Raw genomic sequence first — 25565 nt, forward strand, 5'->3', positions numbered from 1 at the left:
TACAAGTACGCACTTCCCTTGAGGTGAAAGAGGCGATGGGGTGCCACGCGCAAGTTTGCGCGTCGTCGGCGCAAAGCCAGTAGGCTCTTCGGTCAGGGCAAATTCCGGGGTGCGCGCACGTTGTGCGCGCGTGCATCGTCGTGCTGGCCAGATGGGCTCGCAGCAGCGAGGGAGACAGGGCCCATTCGCTAACAGGCGCGTACCGCACGGCGTGATCGTCGAGTGGTAGGTACGGCCTTACTATATGCAAGCGTAGGGGAAACAGGAGCAGCCTTAGGCACGGGCCGGAAGGGCTGGTGGGCTTTCACCGGCGCAACAGAGTTGCAGCCAGCTGGTAAAGAAAGCGTCACATACCTTCGGCCAACGCCTTCGGCGTCCTGGAAGCGTCTCCCCCGAACGAACCCCCGCGCAGGGCGCGCGTTCGCGTCCCGACGAGAGTGGGGTTCGGGAATCGTTCAAACGGGCCAATGAGGTGAGGTTAGCTCCACTACCGGGGCGGAGCGCCCGCTGCGTGACAGTGTTTTATCGCCGCAACGGTCGTTGTAGCCTTCACCTCAGGCAGGAGTTTGAGAAGACGGCTCGGCTGTACACGGTGGTGCCGAGACGAGCCGGCATTTCGGGGAAAGAGGGGAAAAGCGCCGCGCAACGGCACAAACCTAGCGATCGCGCAATGGCTCGGGCACTAGGATCCCCACAAGCTCTCCTATATGGTGCACCTTACTGTCAGGATGTTCCCGTTTTTACGCAAATAAATAAATTCATACAACGGAGCTTTTTTGTGCCTTTAAAGGATCCGGCAACACTTTTTCCAACTTTTTTTTTGAAATCCTAAATGCTTGCAGAACGTAGTCAACTAATCCACCCAGTACTTAGGCTGGGGGGTCGCAAAGTACCTCAGCCAAAAATTACTGATCTATGCTCATCAGATAACTTGGAAACTCGCTCAAAAGATTTTGCTCTCTTTCCCGGTCTTGACGTTCTTCGACGGCTCGAATGACGTCACTGAGGCCATGTAGCGGCTGTTGGCTGGTTTTCCTTCAGTTGCAGCAATGAACGCTTTCCTATAGCAACTAAAAAAAAGCCACAAAAACAAAGCAGAAACGGAAGGCGTATCTGGTGCGACGAGCAAATCACGCAGTGCCGCTCCGTGCTGGCGATACTATAGCTTTCGCAGTGGTTTCAGACGCGAAGGAAAGAGTGGAAGCGTTTGTCGATAGTGTAGCAGGGTCCCTTTAAGGGTACCAAGGGCCTGCTATGTCCGAATTGCGAACACTATAGATTAGTTGACAGCAGCGCATTAGCAGTCAGCCGCTGCCCAACTAGCCACCGCCCAATCTATCAGATCGTTCGAACTGCTTGGGCGGGCGGGGGATTCAACGTTATTCACATGTTGGCAGACGTCAACACTCCCCCCAGGCGGTGATCGATAGCCCCCCGGAATTCCTATAATTAGCTGCGTACACCCATGGATGCTGTTAGCCATGAGCTGCCTTACACAGCAAGTACCAGCCCGCCGGGTAATCTGGAACAAAGCTCAGGGAGGAGAAAAAGAAATGGAGCAATAAAGAAAGGTCAAGTGTACGAGTTACATTGCTATGTACAAGGTGATCTACATGACGCCCGTGAATGTGTCGTTATGCGGCGTTGTGCGCAGCACCGTTATGTAATTGTTCATGCCACGTACGGCTTCCAACTTCGGGTAACGCCCGTAATCGATGTGATCGTTATTGAACGCGTTCCACACAAAGGCCTGACCCTGCGTCCCTCATACCCGCTTTTGACCCAATTAGTGTTGCCTATTACGGGCGGCCGACAGCGAGCTATATTTGGAGCGAATGTCGCCGGGCAATGGCGTTGACGTTTCTGCGAGGAAAACAAAACAAAGTACGGTCCCGGTGTCCGTGAGTTGCAAAAGTCATCTGTCCAAAGTGTACGCGTTTACGAGGAGTGGCACATACCTCACACCTAACCGATTGCGCGTAAGCTAAGCCTATTCCTTATATTATTGGCTTCCTACGTAAATATTATGTAGGCAGACCACCCAACGACCGGCGTGGCAGTTGCCAATGCCATTTCAATGCGTTCCGATATTTCTGTCGTTAAACAACCCAGTATTCGGCTGAAAACAATGCACGCTTTAATAAATAATGCATTCACGCAAAAACAAACTCAGAAACGCGAAAATAAAAAAGAATACGCACAGAAACAGCAACTAGTTCCGGTAATCCAAGCATGGTGACACCTATTACTTCGACCTTGGAAACCTTTTGGAGCTTCTTGACACTTGGGGCGCCCCGTTGCATAGGCCACATCTTTGACTTGCAAGTTTAGCCGCTTGGTTGTTACCTCCATTCTAACGAGAAAAAAGAAACGGTCGTTTGCCTCCACTTGTTGGCGTTCAAAGTACCCGCGCTAATCTGCAATCTGTACCTGCGTTAGACCTTAGCAGCGCTAGAGCACAATGGTGACACGCCATTCATGTATTGGCCAACACCGAGGCTCGTACGTTCAGATGAAAAGACGGACAGCGCCCGAGCAAGTATCATGGCGGGATGGCAAGTACAACGGCGCGCGTTGTGTATCCACATTACGGCATTAACGGCGTAGCCGTCTAATCCTCACATTATCGTTTTCCGCTGCCTCTGGCCTTCACCGGACTCTGAAGAGGCGCCTTCAAAGCGGGCCCTACTCTGTTCGTTTTGCAACTCTGTTTGGGGCCGAGCGTGGAACGCGGGAATGGGTTGCCCGCTTATACCAATTTATGATGATGCTGCACTCGCCACCAATTAACGACACACAATGAGCGCTTAGTCGTGAGCCCGCAGTGACGCTCCTTGAAAAAACTACCGCCACCCGAAATGCCGGTATTGTTTGCGTGAAACTCTAATGACTACTTGTCCTTGGTGACTAGCTGAAGTCGTTGACCTGGAGACTCGATGCGGTATTCTGCTTTGCCGGTATAGTAAAAGCTCGTTAATTCGAACTCTAAGTGAACCGTAAAATTGTTTGAATTAAGCGGAGTTCGAATTAGCGGGCGTACGCTAGAATGAGTTGACATTACGCCACACTGCGTCCGCAGAACACAAAGAAGCCACCTCTGAACTCGTTATCGCGAACCAGGCGCTACTACACGTTTATGGCAGGTGGCTTCGTACATAATGACGGTTTTTGTGCTCGAAAACACGTTTATTCAAATGGCAGGGTCGAGGCAATATTGCCTCGATAACTCGGCCAACGGTCGAAACTGATAACTCGACCAACGGTCGAAATTACGAAGGGCTGTCTTATCGGGACTGCACCCCGCCATCTCTTGCCCCATTTCTCGCCTCCATCACCTCCTGGGAGCTCTGGCTGTCTCCTCCTTCGACAGTAAACATCCAGGCTGCCCAGAAGGCTCTCTGGAAACACGTGCACCGCATCCGCACGGGAATCCTGCAGTACTACGTAGACCCGGTGAATTCATTCATTTTATTTCATTTATTAATACTGTTAGCACAGAAGTGGCCGTTGCAGAGTGGAAGTACAAAACAATTATTTGCGAAAAAAAAAGTACAGTACAGGTCTTGAGATAATTTCTCGGTATTATTGTAAGCAGCAGCTCGAAGTTATACATAACACGAAAATGGAACACACGTGCCATGCAATACATACGCGCATTTGAGGCGGCACTTTTGCACCACGCTGAAGATTTGAACTTTAAAAACAAGTATTGCAGTCTCATGCGACCAACAAAAAGCACACACACACACGCACAACGAAAGGCATTTGTCACTTTTATTCATAAAATAGCCGTTTTAGATTCTGTTCAAATGATGTAAGCGAGGAACAACCAATTATAGACTCCGACAACATATTCCAATCTTCGATAGCACGTGGGAAATAACTGAACTTAAAGCAGTCGTTACGTGGGGCTAGGGGTGGTATGTACATACTATGGCGATGTCTGGAGTGTTCTTGTGTGTTGACCTGGAAGAAATCTGAATAGTGTAGTTTAAAATGATTAGGAATTAACTGGAAACGGAATTTCCGTCGCTCAATCATCGACCTAATTTCCAGACTATCCAGGCCCGCTGTTCTACAAAGTTCAGTAGGTGAATGATGTCAGCGGTATTTACTTAAAATAAATCTCGCACCAAGTCACTGTATTTTTGCTATTTTTTTTAGTTTTACTGTGTGTAAGGGTCCCAGACAATTCTAGAATATTCGATAATAGGTCTGACTAGGGTTTTGTAAGCTAGGCACTTTATACCAGATGGGGCGCTATAAAGGTTACGCCTAAGGCTATACAATAGCCCTGGAGCACACATAATCAATATGAGTGTTCCACCGGAGGTCGGGCGTAAACCATAACCCAAGATACTTATAGTTTTGTACACGCTTAAGGCTAGCATTGTCAATCTGGTAATTGTATTCTAGAGGTATAGACATAAAGACTGTTTTTTTCTGCGTTCAAAGTCATTTGCCATTCTTCGCACCAATCCTTTATTTTTTGAAGATTGTTGTTTAGGTTAACTTGGTCGTGTTCAGTCTCGATTCTGCTATAAACAACATGGTCGTTGGCAAACAACCTTATCTGGACCGTGACACGATTTAGTAGATCATTTATAAGAATAAAAGAGGGCCCAGTACACTCCCCTGGGGAGCTCCGGAATGAACTGCAACTGATCTAGACTTGAACTGCTGAATGAAATGCTGAATGAATCTAGAATGAACTGCTTAACACTCAAATTAGGACCTGGACTTCGGTCCTGCGTAAAATAAAAGTTTGTTCTCTCTCTCTCTCTCTCTCTCTCTCTCTCTCTCTCTCTCTCTCTCTCTCTCTCTCTCTCTCTCTCTCTCTCTCTCTCTCTCTCTCTCTCTCTCTCTCTCTCTCTCTCTCTCTCTCTCTCTCTCTCTCGACCAATGGTCACAGTAATCACCTGTGCGCGCGTTTTAGTACTCTCCCTTTTGCGTCGTGCAACAACCAAAAACGTGACCGACTGGTACCAGGGGTGATATCTTTGCGCGTCTCCAAGTCGACTGAGAGCACAAGAGACGCAACGATCACGTGAAGCACGACGACGTAAAACCAGCCCGTTGTGCGATTTGCGCCAAACGGCACGGAAGATTCTTAAGGCGGAGGCAAGAAGCGGAAACGCGACTACTCTCGCATGTCGCGCCGCGGCCCTGTACCAAAACCAAAAGCTCCTGGCTACGCCTACGCATTCACGGATCTGCCACGACGGTGACGCTAATCGTTCGTGAGAAGGACATCGCGAGCGTGGCGGGGGCGTTAATCTCGCGCGCGCCGATAAGCAGCGCCGGCAGCTACCAGGTGAGGGACGTTGAGCGGAAACCATCTCTCCAGTCTGATTCACGCTTCTTCGCTCGCCTCCGACGACTCAGGGCCGGCCGCAGGCGCACGCGGAAAGCGTTTACAACGGGGATTGTGCACACGCACGCACACACATACACTCAAAGAAACTGAAAGCTTGATATTCGGAAAGGGGTCGGGTTCGGTAAAGAGTAGTATAGACGCTGCGCTGTTTGCAGCCTCACCGCTTCCTCACCGTTCATGCAAGAGAGCCTTCCCACGGCTTCTTAGTACTGACTAATGTTCGGTGTAGCGGATAGACCGAAGGCAATCAAACGTCGCTGAAGTGTACAGCTGAAGTTGCCTCCGAGTTGAGGGGGAATTAAATCTGAGGCGGAAAGACAACGAAAGTAGGTGGCCTTCAGGGTAGGTGGCGTTGCTCTGCATATGTGCTCCGCGAGCGAGAAACCGATGGATTCGCGTGTCCTACGGCTTATAATGTATGCGTATAAGACACACTACCGCGGTCGCCGCTGCGTTTATGCGCGTGTACAGTGCGACCGCACCGGGGCGCATACGGAGTGTACTGAACGATTCCTACTTTCCACTCGGGTGGACTCGAACAGTCTCCGGGGGGCGCCGCCACGCAGACGCGTATTGAGCAAGCCGCGTGAGCAGTGCGCATAGACTCGGGCCGATCCACTCTACGAATTCGCATACGCTTAGGCCGAGCCTCGCGGGACCCGGTGACAGGCGGCGCACGCGGTTGTGCGTGCCGCCCAACACGCGTTGTGTGCAACGAGGCCGTTCCGTCTCCACGGCTGCTCGGGCCAGACTGACCAGGCTCTTGGCTGTGCAGCAGCGATTTCTCGTTCGAATTTTCGAGATGTGGCGCCAATATTGAAATTACAGTACACTGTACTACAGTATAATATAGTATAGTATATAATATACAATGCACTATACAGTATAGTACACTATAGAAAGTCCCCGGTACAGAACAGTGACTTCGTTATAAGCGGTATTTCATAAAAGCAGGGAGGATTCGCTTTCCATGCGCTGCAGTGGGAGCAGGGAAACACTTCACTTCAAGCGAGATTTCAAATAAACTGACTTCGCTATAACGAGGTCGTATACTGTACGCAGCTCGTTATTCTAAAATTAAGCTCTAATTACACGCTGGTGTGGTTGGCCTGTTTGGGTTAACCGAACACAATAAAATGGTTGTATTAATGAATCGTCTTTTTTACGGGAAGAATAAATAGGTCCGTACGTAAGTAGTTCACCTTTCGAAAATCCGTCGCTCTGAAACTCTACACCGCCTCCTATATGATATCAATGCTGAGTCGCGGTTACATTAAAAAGTTAGTTGCGTGTAATAGGCCGTATTCAGCATTCCTCGATATAAACAGGTTTGCGGAAAGAGGAAACACTTAGGTGCTCGGAAAGCTTAATAATCACGGATATTTTAAAGCTATTCATAGCACGGTGCCATCGCTGCTTGTAGCATCAGGGGCAAAGACCAAGTCGGTCTTCGGTTTGGCCTATCACCTGACCATCTTTTAAGATTAACCCGAGTCAATACCGTATTGTTATTAGTATACAAACGATGACTACAAGTTTTGTCTATGGAGGGAAAAGGGGTGGTGACGACCCTTGATTCAAACATTAAAACACGCCCCGCAGCAGTAACCAAACGCCACCAGGTAATAACAGAGTCACAACACAAACAACAACGGAAAAAATCGCCAGTCGCCTCACGTACCGAAATAAACCGCAGAAGCCGAAACAACACCGAAAAAGAATTCGCCCGTTGCCTTACTTGACGCATTTATTTTCAGGTGTCGGCGTGGATGCACATTTACTGCCTAGACGCGAGCACATTAACTGGGACTTTGTACGCGTCATTAGTGTGAATTAATTTCGTTTCTTGACTACTGAAGCGCCAGTGGTCATTACTGGGACCGCTGCGTTCGTGATGTGGGTGTAGGTGATGTTTACCAAAAAAATGCTTCGGTGCCAGAACGCCAGGTGAACTTGCCGGAAAACTGGAGATGGTTAGATTACACCAGATGTGACCACCCTCCGAGCGCTAAATTCCTCGTCGTTTTTTTTTTTTTTTTTTTTTAGGTCTGCGCAGAGGGCAGGAACGTTTGTTCCTGCAGTTCACTCCGAACAGCAGGTAACCAATCATAGTCGCGCACAGGTTGCCGTGGCGTGACCTACGACGTGGGAAGCCCCCGTTGAAAGGGAAAGCAGGCTTGCGTGCCAGCGGTACGGCTTCCGGCGAAGCTCGCCGAGTGCACCTGATGATGCGCGCGTTAATCGCGATGGGCTCCCGGGCGACCGGCGGTGGCCTCGTCGACCCAAACGAGGATAGAGAAGAAGAAAAAAAGAGCGGAGAAACCAGAGAAATGGCCGGCACGCAGTAATCGCGTGACGAAATCGCAAGACATCGACCACGCAACCGCGGGGCGGCCGAGTGAATCAAAAAATGAAAAATCGGGGTGTTGCAAGAAACGTGTAAACGGGAGCAGTGCTATAGCCTGCGAGCGTCCATAAAGCAGAACGTGCTCGGCGTTTTATAGAGTGCCAACGCGTGTTTTGACACGCGGGTGGTCTCGTTAAACTGAAGGGTCAGCGGGAGACGGAGGCTTGCATGCGTGCTGCATGCAACCCCGGCAGGAGCAGCCGGCCAGTCAGCCTGTATCTTTGTCTGGATAAGGATTCCCCCCTGCTTACGCAGTGTGCGTCCACCCGTTCTCTCTCTCTCTCTCTCTCTCTCTCTCTCTCTCTCTCTCTCTCTCTCTCTCTCTCTCTCTCTCTATCTATCTATCTATCTATCTATCTATCTATCTATCTATCTATCTATCTATCTATCTATCTATCTATCTATCTATCTATCTATCTATCTATCTCTCGCTCTCTCTTCCCAGGCGCTTCTATTTTCCTTATGCGTGGTGTCGCGGTACACCACAAAATCATCGGTTCTACCACTCATTATTTACACAAGTACGTCTATCAACGAAATACCGAGGACATCCACCTGAAATGCCTGCACCGTTACAGCAGAACTAGAATTCTTCGAAGGCATTAAAAAAGCACTAACTGCAACCCTACATTTGCATGGATATTTGTTTTCCATCCTTTCCGTTACTGTGGGAATCAGGAGCTCCGCGACCTCAAGTCGTTAGCTCGATTGCTGGTTGCAAAGTGCAGCGCTCTACGACTTGGGCTTCCCTTCTTCTTTTCTTTTACGTTCGTAATCTGGCGACCCGCTCTCTCACTATAGCGGTTTCGTGTTTCTGATTACTTTTCTTTTACCTTAGCGGCATAACGAGTCTATCGCCGGCGATTTCTTCTCTCTGTCAAACAAGGGCGCCCAACGTTTATTGCTTTATTGAAAAAAGTGCAACAAAAGACAGTTGATTTTCTGGCGCCGCGATGAACTCTGCTCTCGCATATAAATGAACTTTTCCTGCACCTGCCAGGAACCGGCCTCCCTTCTCACAGCCTCTGCATGCGAGGAGCCTTCTTCATTCAGTTTTTTTTCCGGGGCTCGCCCGTCGCGCTTTTCCCAAGCTTCCGTTGCGCCGGTGCCCGTAGAAAACGCAACCCCCGAGGGCCTAGCAGCGGCAATGGCCACCGTGGGAAGGGGACTTTTTCTGTCCTGTGGCCGCCTCGGCGGCTATATAACGTCGCATAGAGAGATAAGGGCGCGGTGGACTCAGGCCTCTCCGCGCCCTTCTTTTCACCCCCTCTCTTCTCTAACCTCGCAGTATCCGAGACAGCTTCGGTAACTCAGAGAGGGCGAGTTCCCTCCGCAGCACTGTTTTCAAACCAACCGAGAGCACGGCATTCGCAAACTTGGGCTCGTGTGCAACCAGGGGATATGCCTCGAGCACGTAAACAGCGTTCTGCCGGTTGATCGGAGTTGGGTATTGCGTGCGCGGTGCGCCTTTGGAAGAGTCGTCTGCGAGGGCAGTCAGCTGTGCACACTCGGGCTGCTTCGACCCGCCCACTCCGGCGCGCGCCCGAGTGGTCAAGGACGACGCCGAACAAGACGGATATACTTTCCTTCCGACACTGCTTCAGACCGCCACGACGCCGGCCGCTTTCTCGGAGCAGCGAAGTAGTCGGTGTCTGCGAGCGCGCCACTCAGGTGCGGAAGTCGCCGCTGGCGGAACCGCTTGCTTCCGGCAGTTCCCGACGCAAACGCCTGCTGCTGGTTGCACGGCGCAGCTTCATCGTCTGCTTCTCCAAACAACGTCTGCAACATATCGTCTGCTCCGGCGGTTCCCGCGTGCCCGTCTACGTCTCCCCTTCCACCTGCGATATCGGGCATTATCGACGGAAGCTTTTGAGAGCAGTGCCCGTCAGTGGTCTTGATATGTCTGGAAGACAGACCGTGATACCGTAGCCGGTCGGGGATCCCTCTTTCGTGGGGCCGTGTCTTCGAGGCGTCGTGAGCGTCGTCCAAGCCGTGATCTGGTTTACTGTGCTTGACCTGTTTTTTTTTTTTATTCGTATGGAACGTGCGTCGGCAGTGTGATGTTGGCGATGTGTTGTGTCGCTAGGTTTGGCAAGCTCGTGTGGCGGCCGGTTCAATTTGCGTAGCTGGCCGAGGCGAGGGACTGATTTTCTCTCTCTCCGTTGAGGGCGCAACCGTTGTGTTAAAAGTGTTTGTGTGCCAAGCTCTTGGCAGTGAAACGTGCGCGGCGTCACCCTAGTACCCCGTTGTGTGATGTGACTGCAAGTTCAAGTTCTTGTAACTTTCCCGTCGGGAGAAAATTTTCGGCGATTTTTGGTTGAGCGAAATGAGCAAAAACGGATACGACCTGCTTTCGCGGAAGTTGTATGGATACGATAACGCGCCACGGTAAGATTTATCCATTCAGTGTTTTATCGTTGTGTTTAGTAGACACTTCTGTTTTGTCTGGAACTTCAATTCTCGTTGACGTAACCGCAGCAGTCTATTTTGTACGAAAAAAACAAACAACTGAGAGCTTGCATCATATGCTTCGAATAAAATAGAACACTCGCTATGCATGCGCTTTCTTGATGTTACAATTGATTTTACGCGACATAAATTGGAAGCGGCATCGGGGAAAAGTGACTATGACTGCACACCGTATTTCAAAGCTTCCGGTCATCGTCACGCCATATTTGTAGTAGTCAAATGAATTTTAGAGATACCGACGGTGAAGAGGTTTTACGCGATTTTTTATTCTTCACAGAGAAGTGGACTACCCTCAGATGTCTGTATAATCCTCATGCGACGGGGAGATTTCCTAACCTTTGCCGATTTTCTACTCCATTGGCCTCAAGAAATCAAGAGGGGAAAAGCTCCTCCGCAGTTGTTACTGGTTTGCTGCCAGTCACTGAATTACTGACATTTCGTGACAGAAGGCATAGTTGTACACCTTAAGAAGTCACCATGGGGCGTCTTCACCACAATGCTCCAGAATGATCACTCGAAGTGACCTAGAGTGCAAATTCGACGAATGACGTAGCCGAGTATACATGTAATTTGAATGGAAAAGGATATCTCCGCAAGGACATTGCGCCAGTCGCGCCTTGCGTGTTGTCCCTACGCACACGCGCTTTTTTTTTTTTTTGTCAAATTGGTTGGCTTCGGCATTCGCCGAATTTGCGCACTTGGTCACTTCAGTTGGTCATTCTGGAGCGCTGTGGTGAAGATGGCTTGAAGTTTGAGGGTTATTTATTTAAACCAAAACAGATACACATACAATGTACACAGGGACCCAACAACGTTGTCAAAGGGTCCCAACCAAAATAATACTACACTTTTTATAACAAGTTGGTACTGGCAATTGCAGCAACAAAAAAGGATAAAAATGAAGAACAAAAATCACGCTATCACATTCAATTTTCAGACATAAGATGTTGCTTGACACGTTTTTCAAACAATACAAAAGAAGTAAGGTTCTGAGTTTCGGCATTCAAACTCTTCCAGCAAGTTGCTCCTGTGAATTCTAGTGGTTTTTTTTCCATAATTGGTACGAATTTTAGGCAACAGAAGACGTTGCGGTATGATATCAAGTGGTTCGATGAGAAGGTTGCAAGCAAACTGTGTTTATATTTAATTTGTGATGAAGAATTTGGAACATGAGTTGCGCTGTGTTATACGTTGTCCCGACATTCATGAATCGCGTACTGAAAACGTACGTCATCCTCGCGTTCGAACGTTCTCTTTATGTCTTCTTACTAATTCTGTTCTCGCACGTGGTAAAGCTAAATTAGAAGCTATGAGTCCGAAATAATTAGGGCACACTACCAAGAACATCACTTTGACGTCGGTTCACAGGGATGAGAGCGTTAGGGACGAAGGAACAAAATCGAATCAGCGTAGCTGTCGCAATTGATTCACAAAGGCAGGGTTGGTGAAATTCGTACCTGAGTGAAGAAACTTTAAAAAACAAGGACGTTTAAGGGCAAGGAAGAAATAGCTTGCTACTTGCAAAAAAAGATGGATAAAAAGAGACAGAAGAACTTTGTATGCACTCGAAGAAGAAAGAGGTAAGATTACGTGCAACATGGACGATATAACGAAGGCACCAGAAAGGTCCTACGCTGATTTCTACGCTGGCAACGTTAGTCCACGAGACAATGCTAAAAAAATTTGCATAATTCAGTAGAACGGAAAGTTGAGCTATTTGGATCTGATTCATATTCAAAGGGCAGACGACACACGAGAAGAGAACAACACGAGCTCTTGCATAATTCCCAGGGCAGCTACAGGAATTACAGAAGTGGTGGGAAAGCGGCTTAGAAGATGAAATAAGAGACACAATAACCGTGAATCACCTAATGGATGGCGAGGAAAACGTAATGGAAAAGCTTGTAAAATTTTTCTGAGTATGCCTCACGACTTCAAAGCTACTCCCAGCCTGGAAAAAGGCCACATAACACCAAGATAATAATTAACCGCTTATTGGACGCGACAGGCTTCCGGAAATAGAAAAAAAAAGCTGGATGTAGGAAGGCCTATACTGAACATCTGATCACATTCGTGTCAACAGTCGGTTAAAGTTAGAGTTGCAAAGGTTACCTAAAAAATACGATGATGTGCGATTGCTTAATGTAGGTATACAAGAGGAGAACATTTTGCGGAATGTATATTAAAAACCTTCACGTGGCTTTTATACTTTTGAATAGACATTTGATTCAGTACACACGGAGGCACTGAGAGATCAAAGAATAAAGGAGCCTTACGTAGAAACTTCCAAGACATACAACAAATGCACGAGTAGGATTGTACTCTCCATAAAGAGTGAAAATCTCCCGATCATGATGGGCGTAAGACAATAAGACGCTATTCCTCCAAAAGTGTTTGCAACCTGTCTTGTCAAGGGCTTGCAGCGCGCTTTATTTGTTCTCGTTATAGAAGAACATACTCCGTTACTAATACATTCAAGTGTTCAAGTTATGTAACCTACATTGAGCTTGGTCCGGTGGCGATAGCAAAAACAAATCAAGAAAAAAAAAACCGCGCCTACTGCAAAGGGTGCGCCACCGTAGATAGGTTATTATAACAATGAATCCAGCTTTCGCACCTCCTCGAGTGTAAGCACAGGAGGCAACTAAAACGCAAAAAAAAAAAAAATGGCGCAGCTTGCAGTAGTGGTGCAAGGCTGGACAAACAGTGAAGCTGGGGGTCAACCTAGCTTCATCACCCCTGGGTTCTGCTGTCAGTGTGGGGGGTCGAGCAGAACGGTCTTGTAAAATCCGAGTAAACATGACCTCACCCCTCAACACTTAGCCTAATTAGCAAGAACGTCGCAAGACCTAACGAAACTTCTCAAAGCCTAGCAAAACTTAGCGAAACGTAACAAAACCGGAACAAGCTAGGTCGACCCCCAGATCCGCTGTTTGTTCTGCCTTGCCCCACTAGTGCAAGCTGTGCCAGTATTTTTTTAGAAGAGCGTAGGGCTAGAACGCCGACCAAAGATGTTTTATCAGATGCTACGAGGGCATACATGGATTAACGGACGGATATGTCTGCAACTCGCTGCTAAATTGAATGCTCCTTTAGCGCATTTCGCCGCAATGCGGCTACACAGTACCCGGTTGGACTCTTTGCAATACTTTTTTCCCCCGCGCCGTGGAATTGCGGAACAGGCTTCTAAAAAGTGTGTTTGAAAGTGCTGATGTTTGACAATCTTAACTACCCTTGAGCTTCATTAGCGAGAATGTGCTTTTCATGCTTTGTATGTCAATATGCTCTCGCATGTTTTGTGTTGTACTCTACACGCCTCTAACAGCCTTCTAATCACGGTTACTGCACTCAGAAATGAACATGTAAGTAAATAAATAAATGACGAAACAGTATGTATCCGCAATAGTGGATGGTTACTTGCGAGATTGAGTTTGCTTTTTGCACATTTGGCTCTAAACTTAGGTCTATCACATTGCAAAAACACAGTACTTGACACAATTTCTTTCTTTCGAACTTATGATGCTACAATTTCCTTCGTTGCAGCATTTACAATTATGCAGCAATCGAAACAATGTATTTATGAACACATCAGAATAATAGCGAAAAATAGGAATTTCTTATGAAATGTTCAGCCATTCGCAAACTTTTCCCTGTATCTGCATGAAAGAAAGTATTAATAGAACAAGAGCAATGGTTAATCCGCAAGTAATCACCAAGGAGTCAAAATTACTATGCGGCTGCACCGTACCATCCGGGCCGCGAAAACGAAGATCCGTCTACAAGGCTGTCATTGAGCCTCTCCATTTCGAAGTTTATCGGCGCGTCGTGCCACTGAGGGCAAAATTACAGTGTTTTCTGCAATCTCCGGGCAGGAGCGAGCAATACGGAGAAAGCGCAGAGAGATGCACGAATTATATGTCAGCGCGAGCAGTACGGTTAGTGGCTGATTCTCCTTTTTACGCTAAATGGAACCCGGCTTGCTTCGTCACTGGTATAAAGGGGTAAAAATATAAATGAAAGAAGGTAAGGCTGTGCTCAGCTTTCCATAAACATGTTCACAGAATCCCGCGCAGTACGCAAACCACGGGAGCTTATTATAGGCCTGCCATGGATACCTGGAATAAATAATGCGCGCGAACGTTGCAAAAACACTTCTGCAACGTTTTGCTGTTTTTTTTTCCTTCAGAAAACATGATCCTGCACACTTTTATGGTTATTATGTCTATTTCGCGCTGAATCCTACAGCTGTAGCATACGCAGGGATGACAACTTCTGTGTGCAACAACCTTGGACGCGATAGTTGCCAACACCAAGGTCGATAGATAGGGCCGGTGCCGTCCGGTTGGCGTGCAGGTGATACGCTGGTGTTGAACGCCATCCGCTCGAACAACCGTGTTGCCTAACGCTGTTGTTGAATGTCTGTTTCGGTGTTCGCGCTTCTTCCCCTGGTCGCAGTGCCTGGCGGTTCTCATCGGCCACGTGTCCAACCCGGAACAGCACGTGACTCAGGGCAAGGCCAACAACGGAGGCTCCGGCAAGCGAGGCTCCCCACAGCACAGACAGGCAAGTTGCGCACCTGTGGGAACGCTTTATTGCCGCCGTCTTAGTACCTGCTGGGGAGCGTGCAATCAACCGCGGTGGTGCGCGATAGCGGCTGAGCTTTTGCAAAGGGAAGCCACGTGCTCGTGAAACTGTTGTCCCTACAGCCATCGACAGTTCTAATCGGACATTTGTCCTGTCTTCTCAGGCTGTTATCCGTTCTCTTTAGGAAGCGATCGATCATGCTGATCACGGTGTGGGAGTGGGAGTGCACTACGCGTCCCTCGCAATTCCCCCGTGATCGTGTTCTCTTGCGTCGCAATACGGATGAGCTGACGCGCATAATGTTGCAAGTCAGCGATTTTGTTTTCGCTATGTTCGACATCGTAGAGGCGTAAACTTTATGAAGAACTGGCTTCCTTCACGTAAGCGAAACCAGCTGGGGCAATGTTTGGAGAGGGCTGGCAGCGAGGTGTTCGACTTCTTCGTCAGCAAGAGTTGCTCCGGGAAGAATTTACTTCGACTAGAAGATCAAATTTCGGAAAGTCATAAAATTTGCTTTCGTAAATTTTCGTAAATTATCATCACACGCAATAACGGATGCTGAGGTAGGAAATATTGCGGTAGTGACAAAATCACCCTTTGCCCAAAAGTTTTTCATTTAATTTCATTGACAGTGAAATTTGAAAAATTCTGTAATTTATTTTGAGGCATAGGTTGGGGCTATGAAATGATGAGTGACAGGAGATGACGCCAAGGAAGCCACGAGGAATAAATATTTAACATAGGTTTCACCTGTTAAGAAATCACAACTCGGGGAATAATTAAGTCGATAAGGGACATATAACAGTACTGTTCGTCATCGTCCTATCATCTGATATGCACAACGCCAAAACATTATAATTGTACACACGAACGTTACCTGATTAGCCAAACAGCGTGCAGACCCGCCGCGGTGGCTCGGTGGCTAAGGCGTTACGCTGCTGAGCACGAGGTCGCGGGTTCGATTCCCGGCCGCGGCGGCCGCTTTTGTGATGGAGGCGAAAAGCAAAAACGCCCGTGTGTACGAGATTTCGGCGCACGTTAAAGATCCCCAGGTGGTCAAAATTAATCCGGAGCCCTCCACTACGGCGCACCTCATCGCCTGCGTTGCGTCGGTGCGTTAAACCCTACAATGAAATCAAACAGCGTGCAGATGAGATACATTAAGATGTCATCTGCAGCCCTGTGGGCCACCACAGGAGCACACTTGAATGTCGTGCCTTTCTTGTTCCTTGCCCCGTCATCAACACCTCGACTCATTTTAGCTTTTTTTTTTTTTGTGAGTGTGTGTGTACTGCCTTGCCAACCTGAGCGCTCCTGTCATGGTGCATGTCAACAGGAGCAACTTCTCTGTGTGTTCATGTCCGTGTTCCTCTTCGAACACCCTTCGAGGGAATTCGGTTAAACTACAGGAAACAATACAAACACTGAACTGAACAGTATCTCGTCATCTTTGGTGATATTCCTTCAAGTTAGCCGAACTGGAGTTTGAATATTCCCCGTGGGCGATTCGGGAGGCGACTTCGATGCCCTTGGTGAAGTGTTTGGTGACAGAAAGTTCGAAACGGCATAAAAACAGGGAGAATAGAACAATGGGACTGCACAGCCACTAAGTAACAATTGAAGTATTTTTTTTTAACGTTAGCCAGCATGAAACGGAAAATAATAAACACGCAGAAAACGGACAGGAAAACCGATTCAGCGCTACCGTGCTATAGGAACCAAGAAAGCTACGCTACTTTAACAATTTTTTCTGTCTACACAGTCGATTTTATTCGCTCGCTCTAGTGACGTCGCGTAGGTTCATTAACACACAATGTTCCTTCCCCACATAAGCAAACCATTCTAAATCCTTTCCAGCGTTACCTCTCGTCTGCTAACCACCCCAACTCAAACTAGACCAAACGAGCCGAAAATAAGTAAGGACACCTTTGTCAAGCTCACGCACACCCACGTAAGGGTAGAGGGGGCACGTTGTACGATAGGAGAAAAGATCTGGGCCGTGAAACTGTTCTCTTTACCTGAAGGTGTTGTTAGGCTGCTCCGGTTGCAAGGACTACGGCAGCTTTATCTCTGCTCAGTACATGGTTGGTGGCACTTCAAATCGGTACTTTACTCTCCTGAGACCCCCTCTCCCGTACCAGGCGGGTGCAAATTAATTCGGTCTACCTAGGAACCCTTAACGTGCGCATGACTTTCGCAGTCACAGGCACTCATACTTTCCGCCTCCATAAAATCCGCAATCACTGCATGGAACCGAACCTGCATCATCCTAACCAGTAGCGCAATGCATTAACCACAGAACAACCACGGTAGGCGCAAGGCGGTACCTCCACAAAGCAGGTTTGGTAGAACTCTTCAATGCCAGGTACAGTCATGGACAAATAAAATGCGAACATAAAAATATGATCCACAACACGCAAAATTGAAAAAAAATGTACTATTCGTGTAGGTCCAATGATGGCACGCTATAGTTATACTTGGAAAGTCACATTTCCCAACTTTGTTGCTGTAATTCAGCGACGCATCAATTTGACTTGCGTGAAAAGAAATGGCGCTACTTGTGCGTTCTGGTTCATATATCCGTGTTCGCGTTTAATTTCTCCATGTCTGTTCATGCCACCCTGAACCCAGCGTAGGGAACATGAGCGGGCGAGCCCGGACTGAAAAGGTACCCGTCGTGTAACAACGCAGGTGACGCAGTCGTGCTCGTGTCCCGGCCCTGCCCGTGGGCCCACGGGTGGCCGGCCCTCGCGGTCGTCCCGCCAGCCGCAGCAGATCCTGCAGCAGCTGCCCCTGCAGCGGAGGGCCTCGTCGCCCACCGGGGTCAGCGTCTCGTCGTCGCTGAACACCGTGCCCGTCGCCTCCCCTTCTTCGTCGTGCTCCCGAGGCGGCCAGGAGGGCACGGCGGCTCCGCAGGCTCCGCCGCAGGAGCCCTTCTTCCTGCATGAGCCGCACATGACCGTCAGCGACCGCGTGCGCAAGCTGTTCGAGAGCGCCTCGGGAATCGCCGTCTCCTCCAACGCCTCCACAGCCGCCGCGAACGGCAACAACTGCGCCACCACGGCCCTGCCGCCCACAAACATCCACGTCGGTGAGTGGACATCGTACATATTCCTGCAACTTATCCGGACTGTTCAGAGGTCCGGAATCCTCCCGCTGAGCGTCTGCCTGGTGTCGCATTAACACTCGATTGGATATTCCCACGAAGCAGAAACGCATTCAGGGGGAAAATTTTGGGAGGTGGGGAATGTGGAGGGGTGGTTACTCAGGGCATGACCAGGCGCAGAGGTAGCATGCACTCTGCGCATCGCGTAGCGCTGTGTTAGCTCAGAAGGCGTCTGGGAAAGACGCCACTGCCTCCCCAATCCCCTCCGCTGTCTCCCTCTGCATTTCGTCATGCCATCAAGCCTCCTCTGGTATTAAGCGATACCCCTTACCTGGTTTAGAGTGCTTGGAAAGGAGAATCACTCGGCGACAGACGGAACGAAACATCTTTCGCGGTGTTGTTTTATGCGCCAATTGGTGTAATAAACATTTCCCTCTGTAGTTGACATTAGGTCACGGTTATGGCAACTCCAGAAAAAAATGGTGCGAAGGCAGTGACTAAGAGAGAGCAGGCCGCCTACACCTTTCAACACCATACACTCTTAATAAAAAAGGTCGTAAAAAGGTAGTAACGGCCGTATTTACTAACTCCTTCCGACCCTTACTACCCCGCGGTTTTGTACGTAGGCTCTGGCACTAACAACGGCATGGTTAGTAAATTAACTGAGTGTAGGAAGTGGTAGCACTAGATTAAGGTCCTGCTTATGACTAGGTTGTGCATGGCCAGTTAGTAAACGCATGTAGCTCAGAAGAGTGCTATCGCTGGGACTTTACTAGTGGGGGTAGTGGTGCTTACTGCCTGCTTCGCTTAGTAATTTTGACAAGTGCTACATTTACTACCTCCTGTTACTAAGTGCCTAGTGTATACTGGGACAAGTAACTTGTTAGTATTCCATCAGTGAATGCTCCGACCTTTTTTTTAAGAGTGTACGGCTTTCTGCCTTGCCTCCATAATTCGTTCGGAATTGTAGCAGCGCGTAGTCAACCTTAATCCGGGAAAATATTTGAAGCCTCACTGTTTGTACACCCCATCCAAGTATACCGAGGTCCGGACACGTACAAGAACAAGATGTTTCAGAAATGACACCAAGGAAGGGCGGTCCCTCCCTTTTTTTCAAATCTTAAGAACGGTCAATAACAGTTAAGGTTTTATTTACATTCATAACGTAATATAACTTCTGGTGCTTCTATATTCAGTCTGTGGGTGCGTGCGTTGCAAAAAAAGTCGCCTATATATTCTTCTATAAGTTTAGCTAGGAGGGATTTCTCGGAGCTCCTCACCACACCTCTTATGGATTAGGGCGTGGTTGGGACACCAGAGGAATATTCATTGGGAGTCTGAAGGAGCTTTTCATACGGCCTAGCCCGGAGGAAGCTCGCAAGCAGAGCCTTTTTGCCTCCCAGAAACATATTTTGGGCATGAACGCGCATGCGCGCGTGTGTTTGTACTTACGTGCGTAAGGATGTACGCGCTTGTAAGCTTACGTACAAACGCAGCTGTGCGCGGTGAACATACGACGTACGCACGCGTGTTCGCCTGCTAGTGGCATAAAAAACGAAAACGGGGCCGGAAAAAAATTTGAAGATGGCCCGAAATGTTAACACACGTGATTAGCTGAGACAAATTAGTGGGTGTAATTCTGTGATATCTACAAAATGAAATCAGAGAGCTTCGCTTTTTTACTCAGGTTTCGCCATTTCTGAACACCGGCCGATAGAACAGGGTTTAAAAATGGGTGTTGCCTTTAATGTTTCTTTTGTATTTCATTTGTTATTAACTGGTCGTGTAACCGTATATATATATCCCTTTCCTCTTCCTCCATCCCCACTTATGAAAACTTTTTTCGGGAGAAAGAGCTGTCTCCAAACAAACCTCGTTTGTTGCGTCAGCGCGCCTAAGGAGACGCGCCACTTTCAAAACGTACGCAATGAGCCTCTTGTCGATACATTTTGAGAACTTCTAGAGCTATTGCATGTTGCATGTAGAGTTATATATTTATGGCTGACGCATTTAGTGGGAGAGCAAACGTTAGAAGTCCATAATATCCCGCATCGCTGTGATGTAAGAACGTTTCACCACTGTATAAAAATAACACTGCTCGCACTGAAACTCGCATATTTAATAAGTAAACTGAGTAAAAAATAAAAAGAATCGATGAGCCTACCGTTCTTTTTTTCACACTTTTTCTTACATGCATAGAAGCAAAACTGTGCCTCAAGGCTGAAGGTAAATTTGGCAACGTCGTAGAACCGACAGGTCCCATTATGCGTTGTTTCTTCACCGGCCCGCTGATCATAAGCATCGGGGGAACGTTTGAGTGACTGGAGCTTTCTCGGTCGAAGGCAAACTGCCAAGCACACACACACTGGGGCCGCTTCAGGCGGTCTCGATATCGTTGATTGACATCTGCATGCGCGGTACGATTCGTCCCACTTATGTACGTTTTGATCCCGTGTAATCGTACCGCCGTTTCGAACCGTCACAAACGCGCGCTGAGTACGATGGCTCGCACGTCGTTAGCACGCACCAGTTCGTAAAACTGTAGGCGGCTTGAAGCTTTGTTGAATGTACATTTATTTGGATGTTTCAGTAGCCTACCCTGTTTATAGTAACAGCGAATCTTGTTAAGATTGGTTGATTGAAATAATATGCTCTAATGCATTAGGCACCAACTGCTCGACGCGCACGAAGGCATGGCGAGAACCGGATGAATGGGAATACGAAGGGTCAAAGAAAACATATATTTGAGGTTTAACGCGGTAAACCGGCTCTGAGACTGGAGGGCTACGATCCTACGAATTAATGTGGACCCCTTACGGATCTTTAACGTGCGCCGAAATAACGACACACGTTCGTTTCCGATCTCCGCCTCCGTCATAAAAACGGCCGCCGCGTCCGGGACCGGACCCACATCCTCAGGCGAAGGCCTGGAGAAACGAGAAGGAGAAGCAAAAACTAATGAGATAGAATAGCCGACAATTGTAGAGAGAGGAGAGTTCGAAACCGCAAAAGTTTGGCGCATCAGGTGTGACAGAAAAAAAAAGATGGTCAGTTGTTGTTTTATGAAAAGCAAATGTCACTGGCGTTGCTCATGCCTCCCCACCACGAAGCATCAACCTAAAAAAAATAAACTTAGTAATTTCATGCGGTGTTAAATCTAATGAAACAGCGCAGCTGTGGTTCTTTTGCGTGGGCTCGAACGTCAACGGCACTCGCGCGAGAACGGCAGCGCCGTCGCCGCGCAAATTCTACGGTTCGCTCGAAAAAAAAAAAAAAAAGAAATAGGCAGCTAAGCATCAGCAGTGGAAGGTTAGCGGGAGGGGGAGAAACATGGAGGAAGAAAATTTTAGGAGGGAGCGTGACATCAGGCGGCGCAGCTTTGGCAAGCCAACCTCCTCTGACGCCGCATTCTCCTCTCCTCGGGCTCCTTCCGCGGAATGCATCGTGGAAGATGCACCACTTTGAGGCCCGCGGTAGCATTTAGTGACTCCGGCTGGCTGCCGTTGGAGGTGGAGGCGAGTGGCGTTGCTGAAGGCGCCGTATGAGATTTTTCGCCATCGTTGCGCTCCCACCCTCGTATCGTGGAAGTACTGTCGCTGCTCAAAGCGACACGAGACGTAGATCCCATGCTCACGGAGCACCTTCACAAGCTGCGAGCCGAATTTGGCGCTAACCGCTGGAACCACGACCGGCTTTGCTCGAACGCGCCGCTGTAAACATTCACAAGCACGGAGCGCCCTACGGGTGCGTGGTGTTTGCCAGGTGTGTTTCGACGATTGCGTTTAGAATTCTGCTGGTAGTTATCGCGCCATCTCCCTTTACATCATAGCCTATGACGTGTCAGCTGAGAGGTGGTGCGAAAAGCTTTGGTTTCGCTCGCGTGCGCATTTGCATACGTTCACCTTATCGGCGTTCCGGCATGGTGGCACGTTGTGTTGCGTTGCTGTCTCCTTCAGTGCATTAGAAAAGTAAAGGTGCAGAACCACTATGTTGGGTGCGGGCGCGGGAAGAACGGATCATTCGCCGCCTCGCATCGCAGGCAGTACGCGGGCTGGTTGTCCGAGGACTGCTCAATCCGTGCGATAGGTATATGGGTAACGAACGCTAAATTACGCCTGGGAGGTGAAAAGATTATATGCCCAGAACCAAAACAGAGCGGTGTGTTTTGCGAAATAAAATGTAAGGCGCGGATGTCGAACTCTGTCATCTCCACTTTTGCACGGCGGCGGAGCACAACACTTCGACTGCGGCGTGAACTTCGACGGATCCCAAAGCTCAATAAATAAAGGTGTTTTCTGTCTCTCCCGTCCGACCACTTTGCCGGCACGATCAGCCCGCTGCGCGTTTCGGGTTGCAGGCAGCGCTGCGCGCAACGCCCGGGCGGGGACTCGTCGCCGAAACCCGAATATCCGGACGGCCCAGCAACCGAACGGATCGACGCACGCAGCGCGGGTGGCCGGCCGCATGAGGAGCAAAGAACTACCGCTTGCCTGTCACGTGAGGGGGGCAGCTCCCATGAGTTTTTCCTTTTTATTTTTTGACTAGGCTTCACGATTGTCACGTGACGCTCCCTCCTAAACTTTTTTTTCCTCCATGGGGAGAAACCCGGTCTTGCGAGACCACTGCGCCCTTATCGGTGTGTCTGAGAACCATTTTCTGCGAGGCCGCGGTCTGGGAACCTGCTCCTACCCCTGCGTGACGCACGACCTTCAGAAGACGGACGAAAAGGCTCGACCAACAGCAACTCCGCTGTTAATATTTTGACGGGGGAGGTCACCGCCTGGACACTCCCCAGGACTTTTGTTCAGATGACGTTCCTTTTAAGCGCTTCTCAAATAGAAAACATTAATCTGTTCATTCACCGAGAAAATACACGTCGCGTTTTACAGCTGCGAAAATGGGCGTAAGGAAGCGGATATGCTGCTCCTCACTACCCGGAAGCCCCGTTCTCGCCTAGTGTTCGTTTGACTATACCTAGTCCTAAATACTTTCGAAAGCAGTGTCTAAACCAATGTTCGCTTCTCATTCGTCATTTTCTTGGACTACAATACCCTGCTCTGCCTCCCACAGTTGTGGAACCGGCTTATAATTTTCCCGCCTTTCATTCACGATGCAAGACATTTCCTTTTTATAACGGCGGGTTAATTTCGTCTACCTTTCCACTTCGCCGCGTATACATACATCACCCCGGGGACTAGCAGACGGGCAAGTCGGTCGCCATACAACTAAACGAATCTGTCCAGCACTGGTCAAAACAAGGGAGACACACGCTGTTGGAGCGCTGCACACGATTTTCGGTGCAGCTAGCGCTCCGACAACGACGCGAGTCCGCGCGCCGCGCGTGTGTCGACCTATGCGTTTACGTGCAGCGTACGCGTTCTTCCCTTTGTGCCGCCCTTTTTTCCGCGCTTTCTCTGCCCGGCATCGCGAGTGCATCATCATTCTCGCCGCACGGCCTCGCGGAGCTGCAGCTGTGACTGCAGCTGGCTCCAAACTGCAGCACAAACTCCCGGAGCCCCGACGCCGGCATTATTGTTGCTGCGAGAGTCGGCTGGAGTCACCGCGACCTACCCGATAAGGTACGTCGGGTGTGTACGCCTCCTCTGGTCGCCTCACCGGGCCCGGGTTGGCGTCGCCCGAGAGGTCGCGGAACCCGGGGAGCGTCGCTAGGGAAGCGCTAAAACCTTGACCCGGCCGCCTTTGTGGAGGACGGACCTTGGAAGCTGTAAGCTGCCACAAATCTGCCAGCCGACGACCATCTGGACGGAGCGGTAAACAATAACATGCAGCCTGTGCCGAGGAGTTGGCCAGCGGTGACCACAAGCTACGCGGTGCACGACTTCATCGGGGGCCGACTGGAATGTGCAACGTGACCTGAGGGTTCTTGTACGGTGACGACGAGATGGGAGCCGTGCTTCGCGTTTCCTGGCCAACCTATACAAGTGTTCACCTCTCAAGGACTGGATATCGGTGAAGAAGGTTTGGAGGCGCCGGAAGAAGTGCATTCCTTGTTGTAGCCAATCGCGGACGTCGACACAATTCGGGTACGTTGCATTCAAGCCACAATTGTTTTTGCTATTCGGAATGATCGTACACGGACGGGAAAACTATCTCCCTATCGCGGTAGGTGGAGTTCCTAATTTCACTTTTGTCTGGTTGTACAGGGCGGCTCATACAAAGTCACAAGGCGCCGTAACAACCACATGAGTCGGTCTACGCCCCTATATAACAAGCGTACTTAGTGTAAACCCATACACCTTGTGCGGAAATTACACGCCCCGTTCTTTGCGCTTTCTTGTTATTTCTGTGGCGCGAAGTGAGGTTTTCAAGTAAGCCCAACCTTTCGGCGGCCTGAAATTCGTTTCACGTATACATTGTTTAGAGCAGAAAGCTCAGCAGACACAAAAAATTTGGCCACCTTCGAAAAACTGAGATGCCAAGACTGGTTAAACAACGAAGCTCGCCGTCTCCGCTAACTTTAACTAATTTTCCCCTTTCCACTCCTCGGCAAAAGTAGGCACCACTCACTCACACAGAAAAATATATTTTTCCTCACGCCCTCACTCATACTCATGCTCACCGGTCGCCCTCACCACTCGCACTCACTCACGCTCACCATTCGTCGTCTTCCCTCGCATGAGAATGTGTCCAGCGGACCCTCCATGAGCCATGAAACCGAACAGTATTAGTGCATTACGGCGTCAAATGGCCATCCAAATCATTTTCCTAAGTAAACACGCCACCACAGAATCACTTCTAGGGTTCCCCATAGCAGGAGCTTAGTGACGACATATTTCCGAAGCTAAAAGCAATCCCGCCATTAACAAAACATCACAGCGAGCGGTTCCTGCGACGAATAGTCAACCGACGTTACAAGCGCAATAGTGGCGCTCACCGACGTTACAAGCGCAATAGTGGCGCTCACCGCGGTAAGCCCTGCCAATGGCGCGAGTGCACTCGTGAGTGGTGAGAGGGGCTCACGGCGAGTGAGTGGGTGAGTGAGTGAAGAAGTTATTGAAATCGCCTGCTGTGGTGTCCCTAATGGAGCACCATGACGCGGCCCAGGTCATCCTGTCAAAGACCCTTTACTCCACAGCCGCATCTCTACTCCCCTCGAGGTCCTTCAGCCGCCCCTAGATGGTGGGCCGGCCCTCTCGGCTTTCGATCGCCTTCTGCCTTGGAAGTCGCACTCGCGAGTGGTAAGCGGGGCTCCCCGCGAGTGGCGCTCGCACTCGTGAGTGGTGAACAGGGCTCACTGCGCGTGGGGTGCGCACTCACTCGCACTCAAACTCGCCGGTCCAAAACGACAGTTAGGCTCACTCACCACTCACTCATGAGTGAGGAGTGATGGGTGTGTGAGCGCAATCGAGAGTGAGCGCCTGCCGACCTGTGCCCCTTTCTGAAGGGAAAGGTGACTAAAAAGCGAAGTATTCTCCGTGCAAACCGAGTTAAACCAAAGTCCACTATTCACCCTCCTAAAGTCGGAAATCGTAACTGCCAAAGTCCGAAGCCAAAGTCCACTTCAACTCAACCAAAGTCCAAAGCCGACGCCCGCGCTACGAGCCCAAAGGAAATGCTGTGCGCCCCGAATGAGATGATACCGCGATTTGATAGACGGTGGT

The 25565-nt window shown here is 49.4% G+C and overlaps 1 protein-coding gene across 1 annotated transcript in view; it reads left to right on the forward strand.

The window, feature by feature from the left end:
• LOC144145743 (uncharacterized) overlaps positions 1-25565 on the forward strand; it is a 265611-nt gene that overhangs the window by 198519 nt on the left and 41527 nt on the right. Inside the window, exons 5-6 of the mRNA XM_077677448.1 lie at positions 14709-14816; positions 17529-17928. Of these exons, the coding sequence (XP_077533574.1) occupies positions 14709-14816; positions 17529-17928 (508 nt within the window). The remainder of the gene's footprint in view (positions 1-14708; positions 14817-17528; positions 17929-25565) is intronic.

This window comes from Haemaphysalis longicornis, unplaced genomic scaffold, assembly GCF_048455015.1.
Source record: "Haemaphysalis longicornis isolate Haplotype H1 unplaced genomic scaffold, Haemaphysalis longicornis Haplotype H1 scaffold_7, whole genome shotgun sequence".
NCBI classification, from domain to species: Eukaryota; Metazoa; Arthropoda; class Arachnida; order Ixodida; family Ixodidae; genus Haemaphysalis; species Haemaphysalis longicornis.